At 57.0% G+C, this 22,181-nt stretch overlaps 1 protein-coding gene across 4 annotated transcripts in view; it reads left to right on the top strand.

The window, feature by feature from the left end:
• The first annotated feature begins 5,394 nt into the window (after nt 1-5,394).
• The window catches only part of NR5A2 (nuclear receptor subfamily 5 group A member 2), an 82,985-nt gene continuing 66,198 nt past the window's right edge, over nt 5,395-22,181 (top strand). Inside the window, exons 1-4 of one of the 4 annotated variants that reach the window (XM_054576548.1) lie at nt 5,395-5,701; nt 14,783-14,920; nt 18,654-18,772; nt 20,248-20,389. In XM_054576548.1, coding sequence (XP_054432523.1) covers nt 5,638-5,701; nt 14,783-14,920; nt 18,654-18,772; nt 20,248-20,389 — 463 coding nt within the window. In that variant the 5' untranslated portion in view covers nt 5,395-5,637. Of the gene's footprint in view, nt 5,702-14,782; nt 14,921-17,598; nt 17,718-18,653; nt 18,773-20,247; nt 20,390-22,181 lie in introns of those variants that run through there. The other 3 variants (XM_054576545.1, XM_054576546.1, XM_054576547.1) reach the window with 3 other exon arrangements.

Genomic DNA, 22,181 nt, shown 5'->3' with positions numbered 1-22,181 from the left:
TGCATACAGGACGAAACCGTCCTCGCATCTGTCCCCATTTGGGCGGCCTCTTTGCGAGGACCTCTGAGCTGCCCTCTGCCCCGACCTCGGAGGCCAGAGTACGCGGCGGGGAGTCCCCCGCCGGGCTGTGCCGGCGTCCCCGGTCCCCCTGCTGCGTGGCCCTGTGCCGGCCGCTGCCCCGCCGTGCCCGGAGCGGCTGCAGGAGCCCCGCCGCCCTCCCCGACACCCGCGCACCTGGGTGCAGACCAGCCCTCCCATCCCTGGCGTCCCGGAACGGGGCTCTCTGGACACTCACAAGTTGGGGGGTTTAAAAAATATGCTCCCCGTGTTTTACCCTCTCGTGCCTCCCGTGTTGAAGCTTTCCACGCTCTTCCCTCTGTTTGAAAACAAACAAGGTTTGGAGTTGCCGTTGACCTTGGTAATGGCCTGCCTCTGCCCAACGCCAGGCTGCCCGTTACCCCGGAGCCTGGGGAAAGAGCACCTCCCGTCCTGTGTCCACCTGGGGTCCTCGGTTTTCTTTTCATGGCGACTTGTGGGCAGTGAGACGGCAGGAGGAGGGAAGAGGCACGGCCCCGGCCGCCCTTCAGCGCGGTCCGCGCAGGGCTCGGCAGGTCTCCCTCGGGGGCACGCTGGCCTTCTGGGTCTGGCTTCCTGCCGGACAGCACGCACGGATGTCAGTGACCGTGTGCCCGACGAGTCAAGGAGCAGGCAGAGCCAGGCTGGCTGTGCCATTTCCCACAGCGACCGAAGGGACACACTTGCCGTTATTGCACAGATGCTGAAGCCAGGCCCGGGCCAAGCTTCTCGAGGATCGGGGAGGCGGGGAGAGGGGCCGCAAGGCTCCGGAACAGACCGGCCCACGAATCACCGCTCCCTCCTTACCAGCTGATCAACCTGGGGCAAGCAGTCGACTTCACAAAGGTCCACCTGTTCCATCCTTAAAACAGTGCGGGGGGACATTTGCGTCATGGAGAAACTGAGGTCATCTACCTAATCCAGGTGCTCGCCGTGACGAAATGAGGCCACCTGTGTCCGAACTCAGCCCAGTGCCTGTTCACCGCTGTGCAGACGGTGCCACCTGCACACAGCCGGCCAGGGCTCGGGTCCGCTCACTCAGCTCCCCCGGCCCCGTGACCAGCCTGGCTCCCGCCGCACGGACCCTCACCCCTCCCACTGTCTTCCGGTATTTTCCTTCCTCTCCTTCTCTGCCTCCCTAACAGCCTAGCCCCATTCCCCTGGTCATCAGTCCGTTGCCTGGTTCCTCTGTCTTCCCCCAAATAACATTTCCCTTTAACCTTCTTTCTCTGAGCCATGGTGCTGGGGTTAGAGAATAAAAGATGAACATCTTAGCAAACAAGCAAGAGAGAAAGAAGCCGCCGTGACACAGAGAAGGACGTCCCACAACAGAGTGACGTGCCAGGCGCTGCGTGAGCCTGGAGGGAGAACATCTCCCTGGGACCCGCCGCATCTGAGAAGACGCTGCTTAACACTCACAGCGAGAGGACTTTAAGAATCTGAAGTACATCAGTGCCTAAATAAACATCGCTTGATTGCTTGAGGGAGTAACTTGTTAGATTCGTGGAAATAAAACTAACACGAAAAAGTAAGCCTGCCTCTTGGAAACTTGCTTTTGTTTCTTTCTACTTCACATGGTCGAAAAGATGGCATTTCTAAGTATCTTCAGTGGGTTTTTTCCAACCAATCCTTTCTCTTTGGGTTTTATCTGTCTTTCCCAAAATACAATGGAAACGATCACATATTTTACGCCTTTATTTTATTCTAGAGAGATGTTTTGATTAATCGCAGATTTCTGTGTGTTGGGAAACTGTCTAAAGGATAGGTATTTTAAGTTCTACCTCATTTTTGATTAAACATTTTCATTTTCAGCAAGGACTGAAAGATCAAAAACAATGTCCATTAGAATACCTGACGCGCATTCAGCCCCACGTGGGATTTACCCGTGCACAACATTTCTCTGCAGAGGAGCACACGATTGAGAGGTCTTTTCATCCGGGTGGTCTCGCAGACAACGCCCGGTAACACACCTCATTCCATTTCATGAGCCCAAAGTGTCTGGCAGCTACTTTGCGGGTCCATATTTGAAAGTAATTACTGTGTGACTTCCAGGGGTGTCCCGTTGCACGCTTTACAGAGAGTCCAGCTACTTGCCCGAATGTTTTAAAAGGTCTTAAGTGAAAGCAAAGCGATCCCGAGTGTATCTCCTTCCCTCTAAATAAAGATGGGAGCCATCCGTCACCAGACCCGCATCACAGGCGCAGCCAGGGTGGGGAGCCCCGCCCAGGCCTCCCGAAGGGGCGAGCTGGAGACGCCGCGATCGCCAAGAGCGGCCGGGGCGGTTAATGATTAGTGCTATAAAAAGTGAGCAATATTTGCCTGGCCGTAACAGTGCTGTGTCAAAGTCGCTTATCTTTCCGGGCAGGTGCCACATTTCTCACAGTTATTAAAAAGTTTGGGGGTCAGGGGGTGGTTCAGGAAGCCGATTTTTTTAAAGTGTCAACCAGCCCAGGTCCTAAACAGCATCCGCGACAAATGCACCATGAAGCAATGGTTTGGCAGGAACGGACTGGCGCAGTGTGTCTACGTTTTCGGCAAACTCCCCAATACCCGGGGAGATCGGTGCATTTGAGTGATGAGCAGTTCGTGTGCCTGTTGTTAATACACCCAAATTCTAGGCACACTTACAGGGCCCTCCCGGGGGGCACCCCGCACAGGGCCCGCCAGAATCCCGGTGTCGCAAGGACCTCAGCCCCTGACTGGCATGTCACAATGATGAGTGTTTTCAGGAAGTTTACAGTGACTGTAACTCATTAACTGAACTTGAACATCATCATGCAATACGGGCCCACATGACATTGTTAAAGGCCTTTCGGGTTTCGGCAACGGTGCCTTGGAAGCCTTAGTTATCCGTCAATCATTGACGAACCCCTTCTGAGATCGGCTAGCGAATCCTGCTCTCTCATTACAAGCGGGGAGGCACGGTGCGGGTGCTCTGGGGAGGTTCTCAGGCGCGCTTGGCGCGCCCGTGACAGTGCAGGACACAGGACGCGGGGACGGAAGGTGCCCGCCTTTGCCAAAAGGAAATGGTCCCCTTGTGCCTTGACTGCGAAAACTAATCACTAAAAACCGTGGTGTGGTCTGGTCCACACTTTCCCCCAGCGCGGTGGGAATGTAAATTCCGAGTTCCGAGCACCTGCGACTTGGGTCGCATGTGAATGGTACCCCAGGCCTCTTTCACAAAAATATGTTCTCGTCCAACAACGCACCGAATGTCTATTCCTATTCGCCTGATAGATAGGCTTCAAAAGACCAAATTAACTCATTAATGTAACGTTTCCTCAGCAAGCCCACCCGCTCCACAGGCAGGTGAGGGAAAGAGTGACAAATAGTGGATGGTGTTCCTGCAAGGTTCTCGCAGGAGTTAGTGAGAGTCTAGGAGCGCTGCCTACCAGCCCTCTATGTTTTTGTACATTTTATAAAATGATTCTGTCTAGTCAGAAGCATATAACAAAGCATGAAATTCAATCATTTTGTTGTTACATGTTTTATGAGCCGTATACAAAGAGTAAGAGGATGAAAGCAAATCACTCGATAATGCCATTAAATTATAAGAACCTTATTAGATCTTCTGAAGGGTGTCAAATGGTATCTGTGACTAACACAAAATATAAAAAAGGAAACATGGATATCTTCCAAAATTCGTTACGGGGGGGTGTCTCTCCCTACGACCCCAGGCACGTGTCCACGCTGGTTTTCCGTGACATCTGGGTATGATAAAGCCCTTTCAGTCATGCCATGTAGCGTTTTCTATGTATTTCCTCATCTATTTCTCACACACACACACACACACAAAACCCACTATTAGAGTCCACAATTTTTGTCATTTTTAGTATGACGAAGTCAAGGCTTAAAGAGGTCAAGCATGACGTTGCCCTATGTCCTTTCACAAATACAAAGGAACAGTTTTTGTATTGTGCCATGTTACTGTTTGACTATTTAAAGAAATAACTGCCAAGGATGGACATTAATGATTCTAATCACCCAAGTCTTTTTAGTTTAAAATACATATTTACTTGCCCAGCTAAAATACTTCACTTCCCAGCCTCACGTGCAGCTAAGTGTGAGTATATGTTGAATTTCTGCCTGGTGAGATGTAAGCAAAGTTTTTATGTGGTACTTCCAGGAGGTACCTTAAAAAGGAGCATGCTTTCTCTCCCCTTCCTCCATACTGCTTCCTGGCAGTGATGGCCGGAACTCCAGCAGCTCTTTTGGAACATGAGGACGTGGAGGATAGTAAGATGGAAGGAACCAGGTTCTGGACAACTTTGTAGCCATTGTGCCATCCCTGGATTGTCTACCTTTGAACTTCTTTTATAAGAGAAAAATTAAACTCTTATGTAAACCTTATTAAACTGTTATTCTGGTGTTTCTATTATATGCAGTCAAATCTAATCCCACAAAATATAATTTTGATGGGGAAAATGCTGTACATAAATATTCTGAGTTTTCCAAATAGAACATCAGGCAAAAAAAAAAAAAAGTTTGCTCCATTAGCAAAATCAAAACAAACAAGAAAACAATATCGGGAAATGCATGTATTGCTCTGAAGGGTCCAGATTGTATCACTTTAAGGAGCAGCAGGGATGTTCACAAACACCCAGAACTGCCCTTGTTTTCTGAGTGACAGTTCCTTCGTGGTGAAGAGCAATCCATGTTTTTCCATGGATTTAAGCAAAGAATAGCTTAAATCATGGAAAATGCATTGCACATTCATCATTTTGCCAGAATTAACCTCAAAGTATAAGTTTTCTTTTATTGGGGGTAGGAAGATAGGCTGCCTTTTCCATCAGCCGAGCGAGGCACAAACAACCTCCCCGGCTTACCCACAGGTCCGACACAAACATTGGGGCAAAACAGGGACAAATAAATAACCCTCCGCTTGAGAGTCCTGCCCGTGAAGTCTCCAAGTGTCAACTCTATCTCTAGTCATCACTTCAAGGATTGATATCTGCCATGTTATCATCTAAAACATATTTACAGAGGTCAGAAGAGCTGCGTCCGCCCCGCTCTGTGCAAAGAGGCGATGACATCAACAGGCTGTGTCACAGGCCCGGGCCGAGTCCGTGGCTTTCGGCCGGTGTGGGGCTTCCTGTGCTGGTGTGATCCCCTGACCCCCGAGCCTCCCAGGCCCCTACTCGGGGCGCCGCGCGGCACCTCTCGGCCTCTGGGTTAATCATTGCCTGGCCGTTATCTGCCAAGAGTCCTTATCTGTTTTGCTGTCACTTTATAACAGGGTCCTCTTATCAACCTGCATAGAGCCATGTGACCACGTCGAGCCTATGACAAGTTTCCATTTTTCTAATTAGACACCATCATGAAACTGGATACATGGTTTACAGCAGGTCACTAATGCTAGAAAAAGTACAGAGTCCAGGGAAAGACTGACTTGGAACTTTCTGAATTCTTGGATTTTTTTTTTTTTTTTCCGTAACTTTCACTACGGGTCCCTGTGGCCGGATGCGTCCTCACGCAAGCCCACAACATTTGACAAGCTGTGCTTGTTTTCATGCCCAATGATTTCTGCTTTACGCCAAAGGACCACCTGTAATTTCATGAAGAATGTCTTCTAATTTGGATTCTGGGGATTTACAAGACTCTCTAAAGCATGGATTTACACCTGTGGGTAAGTAGTCGTTGCTCTACTAAGTATCTATTATTCTGCTCTTATACAGTAGTGTGTGCAATTGAATCCCACTGATGCTTTTACCGTCGCCTCTGTGTCCCCACCGGGCCGCTTAGATGTGCAAAGGCCCACATACATCACACGCTGATCTATTCTGAAGTTCAAAAAAAGCAAATGGATATTTCAAATATTATTTATGATACCTGTTTTGGGGGATCATTCAATGAGCCTAAACTAGCTGGGGAAATATATCCATTTCATCCCTCGTACTGTCTGATCATTTTAATCAGAAATAATAAGCTAAAATTTGGACAAATTAACCATATGGACTGGTTGACCATTGATCAAACTTTACCGGTTGGCTTTCAAATATTTGTGAAGTTTCAAGCCACACCACAGTGCGGTGTCTCATTCACTGCAGATACCATAGAAAATCTTTTGTTCTTCTGGCAAAGAAAGTCATACCCTCCCCCGCCCCCAAAAAAAACTTTACGAGTATTAGTTAAGGATGAGAAGTTAAGGATTACTGTCTGTTAAGGATTACTGTCTGTTTTTCAAAATAATGGCCATGTCATGTTTTTATAAACATGAGTAAGTCCGTAAGGATAATTTTCATCTGAAAAAAAAAAGAGAGAGTCACAAACTTGCTAATGTCCCAGCAAGAATGCCCTGCAGATCAGGAACCAGAGGGGAGGAGTCCCAGAGGGCTGTGGTTGCGGGTCTCTTGGAGGTCCTGTCCCGGCTGGTGAAGGCCTTCCCTGAGCACTTTCCTAGGCTGTCTTGGGGTTCCCTGCGCTTGGAGCCCCAGCTTCCGCGGGACCAGGAGGAAAGCCGAGGCCTGGCCTCCCTCCTGCTCCCTTGATAATCAGCTGACCCCACTGAGTGCAGTGATTGCTTTTTTATGGGCTCGCTACACCCTAGAGTATATCAATGAGGAAATGGTTACCAAAAAAAAAAACAAAACCAAAAACGTCCTGTACTGACGAAAAAGAACACCCAGGAAAGGCACGCAGAGTGCACCAGGAGCTCGATTGCTCGGTGGATAAAAGAAGCCACGAGCACGGGAACGGGGCCGCCAGGGAGGCACGGAGTGACTCCAAGCCGTGTTCGCCGGCGGCCGGTCCCTGCAGGCGGCGGCCGCGAGGGGCGTTGCGCGGGCTCGGCGTCCGGGGCGCGCGGCGAGGGCAGCCGGGGGCGCAGAGGCGGACGGCGCGCGCGCGCGGATCAGGGCGCGCGGGTGCGCGCCGGGCGGAGCCCCGAGACCTCACAGGCCGATCGCCCGGCGCCGCGCTCAGACCGCGGGTGGGTTCAACGGGGTCGGGGGTGGGAGGAGGCGCGCTTGTTTGCATTTCCCTCGGCTACCGCGACCCGAGCCGGAGCGGCAGGGGGTCGGTCCCGAGCGCGCGGGACACCTGTCAGTGGGGGTTCGGCTGGCCGCAGAGGCCGGCAACCTGCGGGGCGTCCGCCTCCCGGAGAGGCTGCTGGAGACTGAACCTCGAAAAAAGTACCGAGGGAGGCGCTCAGCCAGCCTCCCCGACACCCTAAACTTGTCCCAGCGTTTCCCTGCGCCGGATCCCAAGGTAACCAAATTCCAGGCAATTTTCCGGTAAACGAGACCTCTTTCCGGATCTTGCGCGCAACCACCCGCCCCTTCCCGGCCAGGCGCACTCCTCCCCATTCCCCGGCAGGGCAGCCCTGCAGGCGGCTGTGAGACGCCCCTGTTTGGAACCTCCGTCACGCAGAAGCGGCTACTGGAGGACCCCGTGCATACACGGGGCAGCCCCGGAGGGGTGCTGAGGGGTCCGTCAGTCCCGGGCTCTCCGCTGGACAGTCACCCAAAGGGCTGCCTGCGAGGAAGAGGGGTCCGTTGGGAGTCACCAGACTGAACACTTGAACCCAAGAGGCTGCCCCTGTCTCAGGGCGAACTGCCTCCTGCAGGGGGCTCATAGGCCCACTGAGCAGAACCCTGGGGCCCAGCTGTTCAGTGTCTGAGGTCGCCTAGCAGCTCTGACATGGGATGGGGGGCAGAGCGGTCCTCAAAACCGAGTCCAAGCAGCGCAGGGGTCGGCGGGTGTTGCCAACCCTGCGTTCATTCCATGTAGAACCAGCACGTGGGCCTCTGCTGATTTAAAAGCTGCCTCTGCGTGTCCGAGACGGCGCGTGAGTGCTTTGTGCTCTGGTGCCCTTTGCCTCCTGGACTCTGGCTGCACGCCAGTGACCACCTCTGGGAAGCCTGTGCCCGCAAGGCTCTCTGCAGTGGACAGCAAGACAGTCCGGGGTCCCGCTAAGCCCTGGAATGACAGTCGCCCTGGCTGCTGGCAGCTCAGCTCTGCGGCCTCTCCTTCCCACCCCCACCCACCCCCAAAGCACGGCTTCCAGGAGCCTCCACCCACAAGTGGGACTTGAGTCAGAGGGTTTCTTTAGCGCCTCCTTGAACCAACCAAGAGAGATCGGGAGGAAGGGAGAACAGAGGCCTGGCAAAGCTTTTTCACCTGACCCGTCCACCACGCTGCTGTTATCTGGGATTCAGCCTTGAACTTGAGCTGAGCCAGAGAAGGGCCCTGGGAAGGCTGCCACCTGGAGGAGGCCCAGCCCCCCACTGCACCCCCGGATGCTCCTCCTCACAGGCGGCAGAGTCGGGCTCCGGGGACCCACCGCAGGACAAAGCTGCTTCTCTGGGCTGCAGGTCTTCCCTCGGCACCTTCTTGGGGCAAAACCTTCCCTGAGAAATCCAGTCAGCCTCAAGGAGCTTCGGCAGTTTGGGGGGCACAGAGGTCTGGGGAGGCCCCTGGGGACTGAAAGCGACCACATGCCAAAAGCCTGCCTCTTGCTTAGTCTTTGGGGAAGTTCTGTTAGGTGTGTTTTGGTGACCAAGGAGAAAACACATACCCAACTTTTAAACTCCAAACACCCTGGTTCCAGAAGGGCAGAGAGGGCGGGGCGGCACAGTGAGCAGTTCGGGGGGCGGGGGGCACTCGGGCCAGCCAGTCACCTTGGCGTTGCTGCCCAGTGGCTCCCTCTGGTCCTGTCCTGGCAGAGGGATGAGTTTGGGGGAGGTCGGGGGGGGGGGGGGGGGGGAGGAGAAAGGAAACCAAGAGAGCTGACTGTGCGCCCCACACCGACGCCGTTTTGCCAAAACCGTACACTTGGCTTTGTTAAAACGCTGTTCTACTGGGGAAAATGCGATCAGAAAGGTCCGGTGATTTCCCCGGGGGCTGCACAGCTGCCAGGAGCGCCAGCGGCAAACGGGCGGGAGAGGTGCGGTTCTGAGAGGCTTGCTCTTCCCTCCACGGAGTGACTCGCTCCCCCTTGTTGACAAAAACGAGGCGCTGGGTTCAGACTCTTCCGAAAGGCATCTGGGAATAAGGCAGGCACTTGTCAATGGCTCTTATCTCCCTGTTCAGTCCAAGGGGAAAAGAGACTTAAATCTCCTTTAGACCTCGGGAGGGCAGGGCTTGAGGGTGGGGACAGCCCCGGGGGCAGAGCAGGGTGGGACGAGGGCTCACTGGAGGGCAGAGGGCGGGAGGACACGTGCCTCCAGGGAATTCAGAGCCTGCACTGGGCGTGAGTAGTGGGCTGAGCAGGGCAGGAAGCCACTCAAATGCGTGGCTGTGTTTAGAGAGGAGAGGGCGTTTTCCCTAAGAAGCCAGCCTGCAGGCCCCCTGGGGGAGGGGACGGAAGAGACCCTTTAAGCACCCCCGCCCTTTGTTCAGCCCCCCCCCCCCCCCCCCGGGCAGCCCGGGTGTGCCTCCTGCGGAGATGCTGCTCCCAGGCCCGACGCCGGCCTCCCGCTTCGTGCCCACTCCACAGCCTGCGGTCCCGACCGGACGGGAAAGCAGCCAACCCCGGGGGACCCCCCGCCCGGTCCCTGAAGCGGCTTCCCAGGTTCCAGCCCAGAAAGGCTGGGGAAAGCGAAAGAGCTTGCCTCCACCTCAGGGCACGCTGGCCACCATCTTAGTCGAGAAATGGGCCTGTAGGTTCCAGGGGAGCGGACATCCCTTCCCCCACCGCACGACCTTAAAACGCCCCCAAGCCGGTGAGGACGCTGCTGCTGCAGGTCCTGCCTCCACAAACACCCACTGTCTTTGCTGTCCAAGAGGGACGCCCACGGCTTGCTGCCACGACCCTGCTCCCCGTCACGCTTTGATCGTGCGAGCCAGCGACTCCTGGTTTGGGGCTCTCCCCAGGCAGGCTCCCCGCGGTCCAGCGCAGCGTGGCCAGGAAGTCGGGAGTGTTCCCTCCCAATGCCTCCGGTCTGGCTGGACTCTGAGGACCGCTCGCCTGGTTGAGGAGGGGCTTGGGGATGAGGACAGTTGTGCTCCAAGTGCTCCGCTGGCTTCACGAAGCCCTGGATGGCCTGCTGGTGGCAGGATGGTCCTTGCGAGTGTCACTCCTTGTCCTGAAGAGCACAGGTTGGAGTTCCCAGTTGGAGTTGACTGCTCATCTCCATTTCAACCAGAGAGGAAGTGGTAGATTTGATCGGGCAACCCACCCAGCGTAGGGTCTCCAGCCACCCAGATCTCTCCCCCGGGGTCCCTCCGAAAGGCTTGGGTGCTCCCGAGGGGGGGGGGGTGCAGGGCCCCTGGGTGGATACAGCGCACCCCAGAGAAAATCAACTCAGAAAGTTCTACAGGGAAGCCTTTATCCAAGGAGCTGCAGATTGCCGAAATGCGGGCACAAGCTCCCCAACCTCACCTTTCCCGCCGCGGGGGCGAGGGTGGGAGGGGCCTGGGGGAGGGAGGGGCGGAGCCTGGAGGCCCCAGGTCCTGGGACGCCGGGCCCGTTCGTCCCCGGGATAGAGGGCCGCCGCGCAAGGTGCAGCGGAACCCGGTGCCGGCAGCGGTCCCGACGTCCGCGGGGTGCCTACGCGGGAAGCAGGAAGGGATGTCCTTTTTTAAACAAATCAGGGCTTCTGCCTCTTTAAGTTTATTTCTTCAAAGCCTCGGCCAAGGCGAAGTTTCTGGTAATTTATAGATCTGAGCTGGAATTTAATTCCTCTTTACTTAAAATCAAGTGCTGGGGACTCCGGGTGCGGGACCTGGAGGGGGGCGCACGGCCCAGCGCCCGAGCTGAGGGGGCGCGCACTCCGGGGTTCTTGCTAAACTGCATTTTCGGGGGAAAGTGAGGGGCTTCTCTTGGGCTTTCTGAGAGCGACAGGCGGATAAGTTAGGCGAGCCCGAGGTCAGGGGTCTGCGGCCTATTCTGGAGTTCCTTCTAGAGACTTTGGGGGGGATCTAGTTGTCCCCCCCCCGCCCCCCGCGGCCTGAAAAGTAGACACGTGCTGTGGGAGGAAACGCAATGCATTATTCTGGGGTCTCAAAAAAGGCCAAAAGCTTGGACTGGAAGAGGCTTTAGAAATTGTTTCCAAGGATGTAGATCCGTCCCCTACCCCCGCCCCAGGCGCCGGGACAGGTGGGTCTTCCACTCCCGTCTTCTGGGGGCCTGATTTGGCCAAGCCCAGAAACTGGAACCGCCGCTGAGGGCCTCGACGTTGCGTCCCTTTGCAGCCGTCGGCCTGCGGCGCAGGTGAGGGCGCGCGGCTCCGAGCGGCGCGCAGGGGTGCGAGACCCTCTCCGCCGCAGCGCGCGGGCCCGCGGCCTGCAGCTGCGCGCGGATAAGATACGCCAGGACCGCGCTTCCCGCGCTCATCAAGGCTGCGGGAGCCTCCCCGAGCCATCAGCCTTTATAATTGCAACCGTCAATCAGCGCTTCCAGACCGCAGGAACCGCAAGGAGGAGCCCTGGAGACACCCCGCCACCACCGCCCCCGCTTCAGCAAGACCACAGGGCCGAGCGGGCGTGGAGGGCAGAGTTCCCACATCCGCAAGCCGGGGGGGAAGACCCTCAGGTCCAGCACCAGGCCGGTGGGTGTCTGAGCTTGTCCCCACCACGGGGCGGTGTCCCATGGAGAAGCACCTCCTCCCCTTCCTGCTCACCCTCCGGCCTCTGTCGCCTGCACCCATCCCCAGGCATCAAGGCGAGAGGGCGCGGCTCCTCCTCTCCAGCGCGGGGGGCGGGGGGCGGGGGGGTCCTAGGATGCCCAGGCTCATCACAGGACAAGTGGGTCCCCAGATCCAAGAGGCAGAGGGGGGGCGCCCAGCAGAATGGAAGGGTCAAGGGACCGAAGCTGAGGGGTCACACACGGGTGGGGACAGGGTGCTGGTGAGGTAGGCATCACCCCTCCGTGTCTGCTCCAGGGTCGGGGGCCTCACTGCTGGGAGACCCGGAGAAAGTGAGTGTGCCCCCCCCCCAAGAGCCCGCTCCAGTGGAAGACCCCGCCACACCCCCCAATCCAGTGCAGGCGGGGCGCGGGGGGTGGGGTAGAATTCTGAGGTCACCAGGGCATCTGGATGGGACTGGCCTGGTCTGCAAGAGACCCGGACGCCTGCCTGCGGTGCCCCTCGGTTTCGCTGCTCACCGAGCGGGTCATCAGCCTAGACTGGACCTTCAGCGAAAGCCAGAAGCTTGGGACCTCGCCTCCTGACAGGACCAGGCTCTGTTCGAAAGGCCGACCTTCAAAACGCCAACCCCAGCCCCCACTCGCCCCACCACCTCTCCCCTTCAGTGAGGAGATAAAGGGCTGCCAGCCGTCCTTCCGTCAGCAACAGCCCCCCTCTTGGGGGAGGCGCAGCGATGGAGCGCGCACTGGCCTGGCCCTAAATGGCACTCTGGGTCCGTTGTGAACACAGAGTTCTCCTGGGCTGGCTCGCCCGCCTCCTGTCCAGACACAGCACGTGGCCACGGTACCAAGGCTCCGCTTCTCTCTAGTCCTTCTCCCTCCTCCTTCTGCCCCTCCCACCAGCGGGCCCAGGCCACCAGCCTGGTGTTGGGGAGGCGGGCTCAAGGGCCCCCACAGGCGCTTTGATGGCAGCAGAAGGACACTGTCTGCTTTGTACAAAACCTGCTGTCAAAAGTTCACCTGAATCCACAGGCAAAGCCCTGATTGGGGCCCTGAAATTAACTCCTGTTCTGGAATATATATACACATATAAAATTCACAATGATATTCAAAACAACTAGTCATCTCCTATTGCTGAAGACGGATTGACATATCAGGAAAACCTGAGCATCTGACTCATCACTAATTTAATTTTAGCAACGTCAGCCCGCTCCCCTTTGCACCAGATGGACAGTCGTGTCCCCCCCCCCCCGCCACCCACCAAGTTTCAATGTTTCCCCGAAACCCGAGACTGCTACTGAAAACCAAAATTTCAGTAAGGCAGGTTGCGAATACACGCTGAGGAGCAAAGCGACCGGTGGGCGCAGAGAGCCAAGGCCCGCCGCCTGAGCGGCCGCGCGCGGGCGGGCGGGGAGCAGCGTGTCCCCATGGAAGGGAGAGGACACCCGGCGGGGTCGGGCGTGTGTCTCAGTTCCCCACGTACCGCACGGGCCCTTTGAATGTGTGGTCTCCGGACCATTGAAAGAGAAGGCACACGGATCTTTTGAGATTCAAATCCACCCCCTCTTAGGTGGACTCTGGTAAACCACCCGGCCCCCAGCAGACACTAAACAGGAGGCATTTCCCAGGCAGTCAGGAGGCTAGAACACATTGTTTTCCATCTCGTTGGGGTGAGATCCGGAAACTTGTAAGATGTGGCTGGGCTGGTGGCTGAGGAGCTCGCCTAACAGATGGTTCTTGAAAACTTTAAAAAGTGCTGGGCCTCTGGGCCTCCTGCGGCTGGACCCGCCGAAGGAGGACACCAGGACGGGGAAGGAGAGCGTGGAGCGCAGGTCACTGAAACTCAGAAAGCCTGTCGCCAAGACAACCCTGGCTTGGGGAGCTGGGGGTCGGTGGGGGGGGGCGTTTTTAAGTGACTCAAGGAACTGCAACAGAGAAACAGGGGTAGCTGTTCCTCCAGCTTCCGGCGACCGAGTGACCTCTCGGCGACGGCGACGTGGCTGCCCCCTCGGTGAGCCAAGCCGCTCGCCACGCCAGGCGCCAGGGACCCACGCGGGCTGAGCGGCTCTGGGAAGGGAGCCTGGAGACCCTGGCGAGGCGGCCAGCTCTGCTTTGAAAAGCGCAGTCGATCGAATGCAACATCTTTCCCCTTTAGGCTGTTGAATAGTGTGTTTAAGGCCCCCCCTCCGTCCCTCACCCGACGCACACACGAGGGCGCACCCCACACCCCGTCCCTCCTCTCGGCTCCCCCTCCGCTCCCCCTCGGCTCACGGAAATCGCAGCCCCAGCCTTCCAGCCGCCGCAGCTGCATTCAGACAGAGGTCGCCTCTCGCCCGCTGTAAGACCCGGAAGCATCCCCGTCCCCCGCCCCGGGCCAGGGTGCGGTGGGAGGGGGTTAGGCGGGGTGAAGAGGTTGGGGCAGGCGCGGGGACTGGGGCGTGCGCCGCCTCCTCATTGGCTGGCGCCTGGGGTCCGACCCGAGTCCGGAACCCGAGTCCGCGGTCACTGTCATCAGCCTAATCGCGGGCTTCCCGGCCCCCGGCCCCACTTACCTCCCTTCTCCTCCTCGTCCCCTCTGCCCTTCCCGCACCGTCACCCTCGGGGCTGCAAGGGGCTGCTCTGGGACCCGCGGGAGGCGTGAAGGAGGCGGGAGAGCGCGGCTGGAACTTCACACTCCTCACTTGTGACTGCGCGCGCCGGGGAGCAGGGGCCGGGAAGGGGCGGAGAAGAGGGAAGTGCGGCGCGCGCCGGAGACCCCGGCCGATCCTGAGCCCGGCGGCGCACGCAGCGGGGAGTCGCCGAGCCGTCCGGCAGCGGAGACCGCGGCCTCGCCGCGCGGCGGCATCTCTCCCCGGCTGCCCGTGCTGCGCACCGGGAGCTCGGCGCGTCCGGATCCGCGCCCCGGGCAGCTGCGCCCTTGCCGCCGCCGCCGCCGCCGCCGCCACCGCCGCCGCCCTCGCCGAGCCGAATCAGCGCGCCCGGACTCCGCCGGGTCTCGAGCCCTCTGTCTCCTCCTCGCGGCTCGGGGCGGCTCACAGCTGCGGGGCTGGACGGCGCGCGGGGGTCCGGACTCGCAGCCTCGGAGGAGGCGGAGGCGCGCTTCTGCGAGCCGGCGGGCGAGCGGGTTCCCCCGGCGCCCTTCCCTCCTTCCTGCCGGAGCTGAATCTGTGCGGTCGCGTCCAGGTGCGGGGCTTCCTGACGGACACCAAGCCCCTCTCCCCGCCCGCAGCCGCCTTGTCATGCTGCCTAAAGTGGAGACGGAAGCCCTGGGACTGGCTCGATCGCATGGGGACCAGGGGCAGATGCCGGAAAACATGCAAGGTAAGCGGCGCGGCGCTTGGGCTCCCGCGGCCACAGTACCCGGACTCCGCGCGCTTGGTGCGGCCGGGCCGGGCCGCGCGCGCGCGGGCGCCAGGCCCCCTCTCCGGCAGGCATAAAAGTTTCTCGCTCTAGAACCGTGGGCGGGGGAGGGGGGGTATGTTTTTCCAAGGGATGCCTAATTGGCCGCTTCTAATTAAGAAAAGAAGCTTCGAGATCTCTGGCCACACGAGCCGGCGGCTTCAGGCTGAAGGTAGTTGAGAATGGAAAGGAGTGTCTCATTGGAAACCCGGGCAGGTTCTCGGTCACCGAATCGGTGGGGAGGCGACCAGTGCGCTAGTGTGCAGAAGGACCATCTGCTCAGGAAAGGCCCCTGCGGAAAGCGAAGGTGACCGCCTCAAGGCTCGTCTTGGGTTTTAAAAGGCAGGTGGGCACCCCCAAGGCCCAGGTGCGCCCTCTGGGAGCTGGTTCCGGCCCAGGCAAGTTCGGAGGAGCGGGCAGAGCTGAAGACGAAGACTAGCCCCATCCCCACGCTCGGCCCGGGTCCTGCCCAAGGACGGGGGTGGGGTGGGGGGGTGCGTGTAGCCTCGCACCTCGTCGCAGCCCGAGAGTGGGGCACATGGGGGGGGGGTCATGTGTATTTTTTCCTGCTCCTGATCGCTAACAAAAACGGTGGCTCTCGCTGGCTATGTTTTCACCGAATTCCCAAAGAGCGACTCTGGCTTTGGCTGCAAGAAGCCCTTCAGAAGTTTGCGGCGGCAGCGGCCCTGGGCCGCGGAGGGAACAATGAAGGCTCGGAAGAGTTACCGGTCTTCCATACTCGCTACTGCCGGCGCGCAGGGTGTGCGGGCAGGCCAGCCTGTGATCCCAGGGCGCTTCCTGCCGTCCCCGGGAGCGAGCTTGAAAGGGCTGGGAGGTGTGGGGAGCAGAGTTCAGGGCTGGCGCGCTCACTGCCCCGCCGCGCTGGGGGAAAGGGGTGGCGGCCAGAGGGGGCTGGCATGCGGAAGGCCTGGGGTCTCCGCAATCCCGGGGTCTCTCCAACCCTCGAGGAAGGGCTGTGGAAGTCCCCTGGGCCGAGGCCCCTGCGACCAACTTATCGGTTGGCTGCGGAGGGAACCGGGTTGGTCCAAAGAGGCCTTTCCTGGCGGTCCCCGGGGTCCCCGCGCAGTGGTGGCCTGGGGGCGTGGCGCGGAAAAGCCGATCGGGGACCCTGTGCCGCCAGGGAAGCCCTGTCCGGGGACCCTCAGCCACCCGCTGCCGCAAAAGAGGACCCTTTGGGCGACCGTGAGGCCGGCGCGATTTTTGAGTGCAAAAGGGAAGTTTCTACTTCTCATCCTGGCTCGTGTATTTCCGAGGGACGCACGGAGACGCTAGAGTCTGAAGTTTGGGGGGAAAGAGGGGAGGGAAATGCCATTGTAACCTTTTTTTTTTGTAAAGTTTGAGAGGGGCGTTCTTGACACGACCTACCGCCCCAAAGCGGAACGCGCATTTTCCCTGTGCCCCAGGCTGTGTAAAGGGCCGCGGCCACGGGCCGCACGCGGACCCTTGGGCACAGAAGTGCCCGGCAAGGCTTCCTCTAGGCCACGCGGCCCGAGAGGAGCCCCAGCGGAGGAGCCCCTGGGGATGCGGACCCCATACCCGCGCTGCTCTGGTTTCAGCCTGGGTGGCGCGGTGGTCCGACCCGGGGGCCAACCGGCTGCAGAGCGCTGCGCGCCCAACTTCGGGGAACTTCGCCAGCCTCTGGGGCCCCAACTTTCCGAGACCCCAACCTCCCCTCCACTTTCTCAAGATAGGGACTTCTTTGTCCCGACGGATTCCGTTCTCCAAACGCCTACCGGGGTCACAGCACCGGGGAAAGTCTGAAAGACGCCCGGGTGTCGGGCTCCGGCGGCCGTCTCTCAGCACGGCTTCCGTGTTTGAATTTTCCAAGAGGGTCCCCACGCCAGCCCCGGTCTTTTCGGGGTAGGAGCCTCACCGTGGGCTCCAAGTCCCTTGTAAACGGTGCCTCTCCGTGCCCCTTAGAGGCAAAGTAAGGGCTGAATTGGCAGGGACAGGGACATAAAAAATAACAGACTAGGTAAAGTACGCTTTTCTTCCATCCCTAAAACATGCCTCAGACAAGAGTCACGAGTTTGAGGAGCAATGGGACCGCAATCGAATTTCTCCGCCTTCCACCTCCCCAACCCCCAGGTTCTCAAGACCGGGGCACGGCCCCCTTCGGCCGGGACGCAGGCTGGCGCCGCTGCAGGACCGGCGGCGGCTCATTTCCGCACCCGGAGCCCAGCGCCTGGCTCTGCTGAAACACTTTTTCCCGATTGCCCCCAAACTGTGCCTGAGTCCAGGTTAAGCCCCAGCCCGGGGCCCTGATTGTACGGTGCTGGCCGCCTGGCCGCCAAGTTCCACCCCTCCCCACCGCTCCTTCCAGGGCCGGGAAGAATCCTTACGGGGAAAAAAGGAACTTAACAGAGAGAAAGAGCAAGTCATGGGCGAGGAGGCCACTAAAGCGTTAGAGTGGCCCGGTGCTTCGGAGACGGGGGGCGGCTACTTCTCCTTCCTTTTTGGTAAACAAATCAGGAAACTTCTGCTCGGTCACCGGTTCCCCACCCCCCCCACCCCGCCCCCTGCAAATGCCACTGATTAACTTAAAACAAACTGAGTCGGTGTTTGCGCGCCTGTGTCAGGGGGAGGTTGAGCAACTACGAGAGGCGAGTGCGCCCCGAGGGTTCGCTGGACGGTGGCTGAGGGCGCGCGACCTGTGCCGGCCGCGCCGACTCGGAGCCTCGGGAAGGGACCGGACCAGGTACGGTCTGGGGCCCCTCCAGCCGCTGCCCTTTTGCGCGCAGGCGACCCACGGTCGCCGAAGGAAGACGCTCGGCGGGGATGGCAGGCTTCGTCCTGAAGGCGGTTGCCTGACCCGCGCGGTGCGGTCCGCGGCCTCACTCCGGGTTAACTTGATCGCGGCAATCTCGGGGTGTTCGTATTTTGCAGTGACGATCGAAAACGGGGAGTCCAGGCCGGGACCTCAGTGGCTGGGACGAACCTAAACCCCCGGTGTCTCTTTTGCTCGTTTTTTCCGCCCCCTCCTTGCGCCTTCCCTTTTCCTTTTCACAGAAGATTTTCAAACAGGCGGAGATAAGAGTGGCCGGACCCAGAGTCCCGTTCCGATGAGTCCCCCGCATCTGAGCTTCGGGAGCCACGGGCTGGTGGCGCTTGGGGGCTGCTCAGAGCGGGGTCTCCAGGGCGCGATCGGTGGCCCGGCCCAGGGCTTGCAACTCCGTGTGGCCAGCACTGGCCACAAACTTCCTGCCAGAGGCGGGGATGTTGGCTGTGCTTGTTTCTGTCCCTCGGGCAAAGGTGACATTTTTGGGAACTTTAAAGGAAGTTTCAAAGAAATCCGAAGTTGTTACTTAGACCCTTCCTGTTTCTAGTCTGATTGGTTGCTTTGCCGATTCGGTGTTCAGCCGAGGTCCGTGGGTAAAGGCTGAAGGCACTGGGGTTATTTTTAAATTTAAAAGAGTGTGAAGTGCACACTCGTGGTTGCCGAAGAGGTTTCAGTTGCGCTGTGGGGTCGCTCTCTAAAGATCACCTGGGTAGAAGTTTTTGTTTTGCGATTCCCGGGGAGGGGGGGGCGGGTAAGGGGGGCATTTGCCTGCGGCCGCCCTCCTGCGCCGCCGCCGCGGGGGAAGCCGACCCGGGGAACTAACCGGGCTGTGTGTCCCTGTCTCTTCTCTTTCAGTGTCTCAGTTTAAAATGGTGAACTATTCCTACGATGAAGACCTGGAGGAGCTCTGTCCCGTGTGCGGGGACAAGGTGTCTGGGTACCACTACGGGCTGCTCACCTGCGAGAGCTGCAAGGTGTGCTTGCTCAGCGCGACCTTAGGAGGGGGACGCGGCGGACCGAGCAGACCGCCCGCCGGGCTGACTTGCGACGGCTACATGCGGGCTGCCTTTTTCAGACGCACGTTAAAAATGAGAGAGAAGGAGTCGGCCCTAGGGAAATGCTTCTTAGAAATATGTGTCTGATTCAATTCAAAAGGCAAAGACACGTATGCTGTTTAGAAAACTTTGCCAGTCTCACGGCTTTAAAGTGTTTTACCGCAGTGGAGTGATGCAGCTGTAGAGATACTTCTATTTCTAACAGTCCTAAATATTGATTTTGTTTGACTTATATATATTTAAAGCATCGTTGTTCTCGAGAGGGGCCATGACAAAGTGTTTCCCAAATACCTTTTAACTTCAGAGCCTTCTGTGCTGCAGGTTCAAACATTTATTATCCCTAGACATAAAAGTCTAAATCCCCAACTGTACGATTTCATCCTGATTTACTCCAGAAATAATTTTTAAGATTTTTGGAAATTTATATCATAAAAGAGCAAGAAACCAGGTCTTAGTTTATAATAGACTAGTTTTCATAAATATATGACCTATTTAAATGGAAGGAAGCAATATGGGAAATGTACTATATTGTCACTAATATCAGGTAGACATTAAGGGTTTCTCTCAGACTTTTTTTATATATTCCCAGTAAATTTGATACTCGCTGTTTTTCAAGATTCTTGTTTTTAAAGCAGAAAACCCAGCACAATTACTGAAACCACTGCCAGGAAAATGCCTTCATTCTCAGCAACAAAGACCGGTTCGCTGGGCGGCCAGCGGGATGGGCAGACAGACTCCCGCGTCCTGGTGCCGCTGTTATTGTGTCGTTACAAAGCTGCAGCTTTCACTGCTGGTCACTCTCCGAGTGACATCTAAGGAAAGCGGACGCGCAGCGTTAAGCCCCATCTCTGCCATGCTTGCTCTTGCATTAGTTTCACTTTTTTTTTTAAAACAGTTCCCATACTGGACTGCATTCCAGTGGCATTATGAACATTTTCCCATTTTTACTCTTCAAATCCTTCTGCTTTTAGCCACCTCCTGTTGACATTTGTAAAAGAGCTGGGTCGTCCTGCCGGTCGGCTTTGCCACCGGTGGTTTGCAGTGGCCTGCTGCTTGGCGGTGTGTCCGGCTCCGTGAACCGGGCGGCCACCCCACGAGCCAGGACGCGAGGTGGCCGGGGAAGGAGCCCTCGTCCACCCAGGGTGTGGAGCGGAGGCGATGGGTGGCCCAGTCACCCCAGATTTGATGTGACTCTTCAGGAACGGAGCCCTGATGCCAGAGAAGCCAGCGCTAGGCCCTGGCGACCTCCTTAAAACGTAAAACAAACCAGAGACCCACAGAAGGGCCTCGGGTGGTGGGATGAAAAGATTTGCTGGTGATCTCCTCAAAAAGAAACAATGGAAGCGGCGGGTGATAGGTTTATGACACGTCTCACTACTGTCTCTGTCTTACAGGGATTTTTTAAGCGAACAGTCCAAAATAATAAAAGGTACACGTGTATAGAAAACCAGAACTGTCAGATTGACAAAACGCAGAGAAAGCGCTGTCCTTACTGTCGATTCCAAAAATGTCTAAGTGTCGGAATGAAGCTGGAAGGTAAGATTCTTCTAAAGGGGCTGCCTGTTAACTCTCCAAGGACAGGGAATTTAAAGCAACATTGTATCTATAATGTAACGTTATTTTCCTGGTCTCTTAACACCGCTGACAGCAGTGGAACACTTCCAGTTCTGTGGGTAGAAGAGACTGAGTTTCATTTTAACCCTGGTGAAATCAACCAGGGAAAACACTTTAAGGTGGGTTGTGCCCAGGCCCTTGTTTTGTTTGGGGGGTAGCTGCATTTGAGGCTGAAAATAAAAATAGGTAAGATGAAAATAAGACACAAGACAGTCCACGGGGAACAACTAAAAAGTAATCTGCAAAGCCTCCAGTTTTCAAAGCAGAAGGCAGATGCGGGCGTGCAGCCTCAGATGCGCGATTCCTGGTTGAGAGGGAAGGCCTGTCACTGTCAGAAGGGGCCCCTCGTGGAGCCTGTCATTTCGGATAGCGTGGGAAAGCACTTAAAAAAAAATTAGGATAACGGCCGAGCCTGCACAATAAAAAAAGAGGCAAGAAGCAGGAAACGTGAAAAACAGCGGACGGCACGAAAGCCAGCCTTAAACCTGGCGCTGAGAGAGCAGAGCCAGGCCTGCCAGCGAGTGTGCAGGCCGCCGGCCCAAGGCTCCAGCGTGGCACACCGCCCGGGATTGGCAGCTCGCGGGCCGCTGTGGCGGGCGCTGTGCTCCAGGCGCCCACCTGCAGACCCCCCGAGGGCGCGGGCCGCAAACGAGGCAGCCGTGAGCCGGGCACATGCGGGCGCAGGAGGCCCGTGTCTCTCACGGGCGGGGTGCGGAGTTTTCCTGCTGTGTGGAGCCCAGACTGGCCAGCCACGCACGAGCACCCCCAGTGGGTCCGCCGAATGGCTCACAGGGGCCTTCCCACTACCAGTGGCCGCCTTGGTTATCATGCGCGCTGTTAGTCAGGTGACTATGAAGAAGAGGTTGAAAGGAAGTGAGGGGTGCTTATTAATTTGTTGATCCATAATCACTTTTTTTCCAAAAGCCAAATATTGTGGCAGATGCTCAGTATGGTGGGAGAACGAGGAAATAAATTGTCAATAATTAAACGTTGTGATTGCCTAGGATGCCATTGACTTTCTTTAACAAAAGAAAAAGGTTGCATTTCTTTCCGTGAGGAAAAAAAAAAAAAAGGACTTTTTTAGCTGTAAGTCCCTTGCATGTCTATTCATATTTCCTCACCAGTGCAATGGAAAAATTGGCTGTTCGGTAAATTCTCATCCACATGAGCAACTCTATTATCCTGTGTAGAATTCTGGATACCTAGTGTTTGCCATGTATTTTTAATGCTGTACTAATCCTAAGACAAAAAGCTCAAAAACTTAACCTCCAGCCATCTCGACATGTCACAAGCTGTCAGAGGTGGCTGGCTTCTGTCTAATCGCCATTGGCCACTACGGGCTGGAGAGAGGGACCAACCTAATAGACACAGCCCCGGACTCCATGCGCGCAGCGCCGTGACAGGGGACTGTCTGGCAGGTTCTGAAGTAAATTTGCTTTACTTACGTCCAGTTTTGCTAAAATTAAAAACAGTCACCAGATCAGATGATCTGATGTGTGTTCATCAAGTCCAGGTGAAAATCTTTTTTTAAAGAAAAGTGTGTTCCGAACCCCTTTGCAGCAAATTAGCCAACATGACTGAAGGAGGGAGATGTTCTAAGAGAAGGCAGTCACAGTTTCCTCTAGAAATGGGATATTTGATACCTTTTACTCTCAGCAGCTTGGGTTTCTGCAAAGAAAATCAGAGGGTAAGCTGGCGTAGGAGCAACAGATAC

This window comes from Pteronotus mesoamericanus, unplaced genomic scaffold, assembly GCF_021234165.1.
Source record: "Pteronotus mesoamericanus isolate MK-2021 breed Mesoamerican mustached bat unplaced genomic scaffold, CSHL_Meso_final contig_347, whole genome shotgun sequence".
Taxonomy (NCBI): domain Eukaryota; kingdom Metazoa; phylum Chordata; class Mammalia; order Chiroptera; family Mormoopidae; genus Pteronotus; species Pteronotus mesoamericanus.
This window is presented reverse-complemented; position numbering and strand designations above follow the sequence as displayed.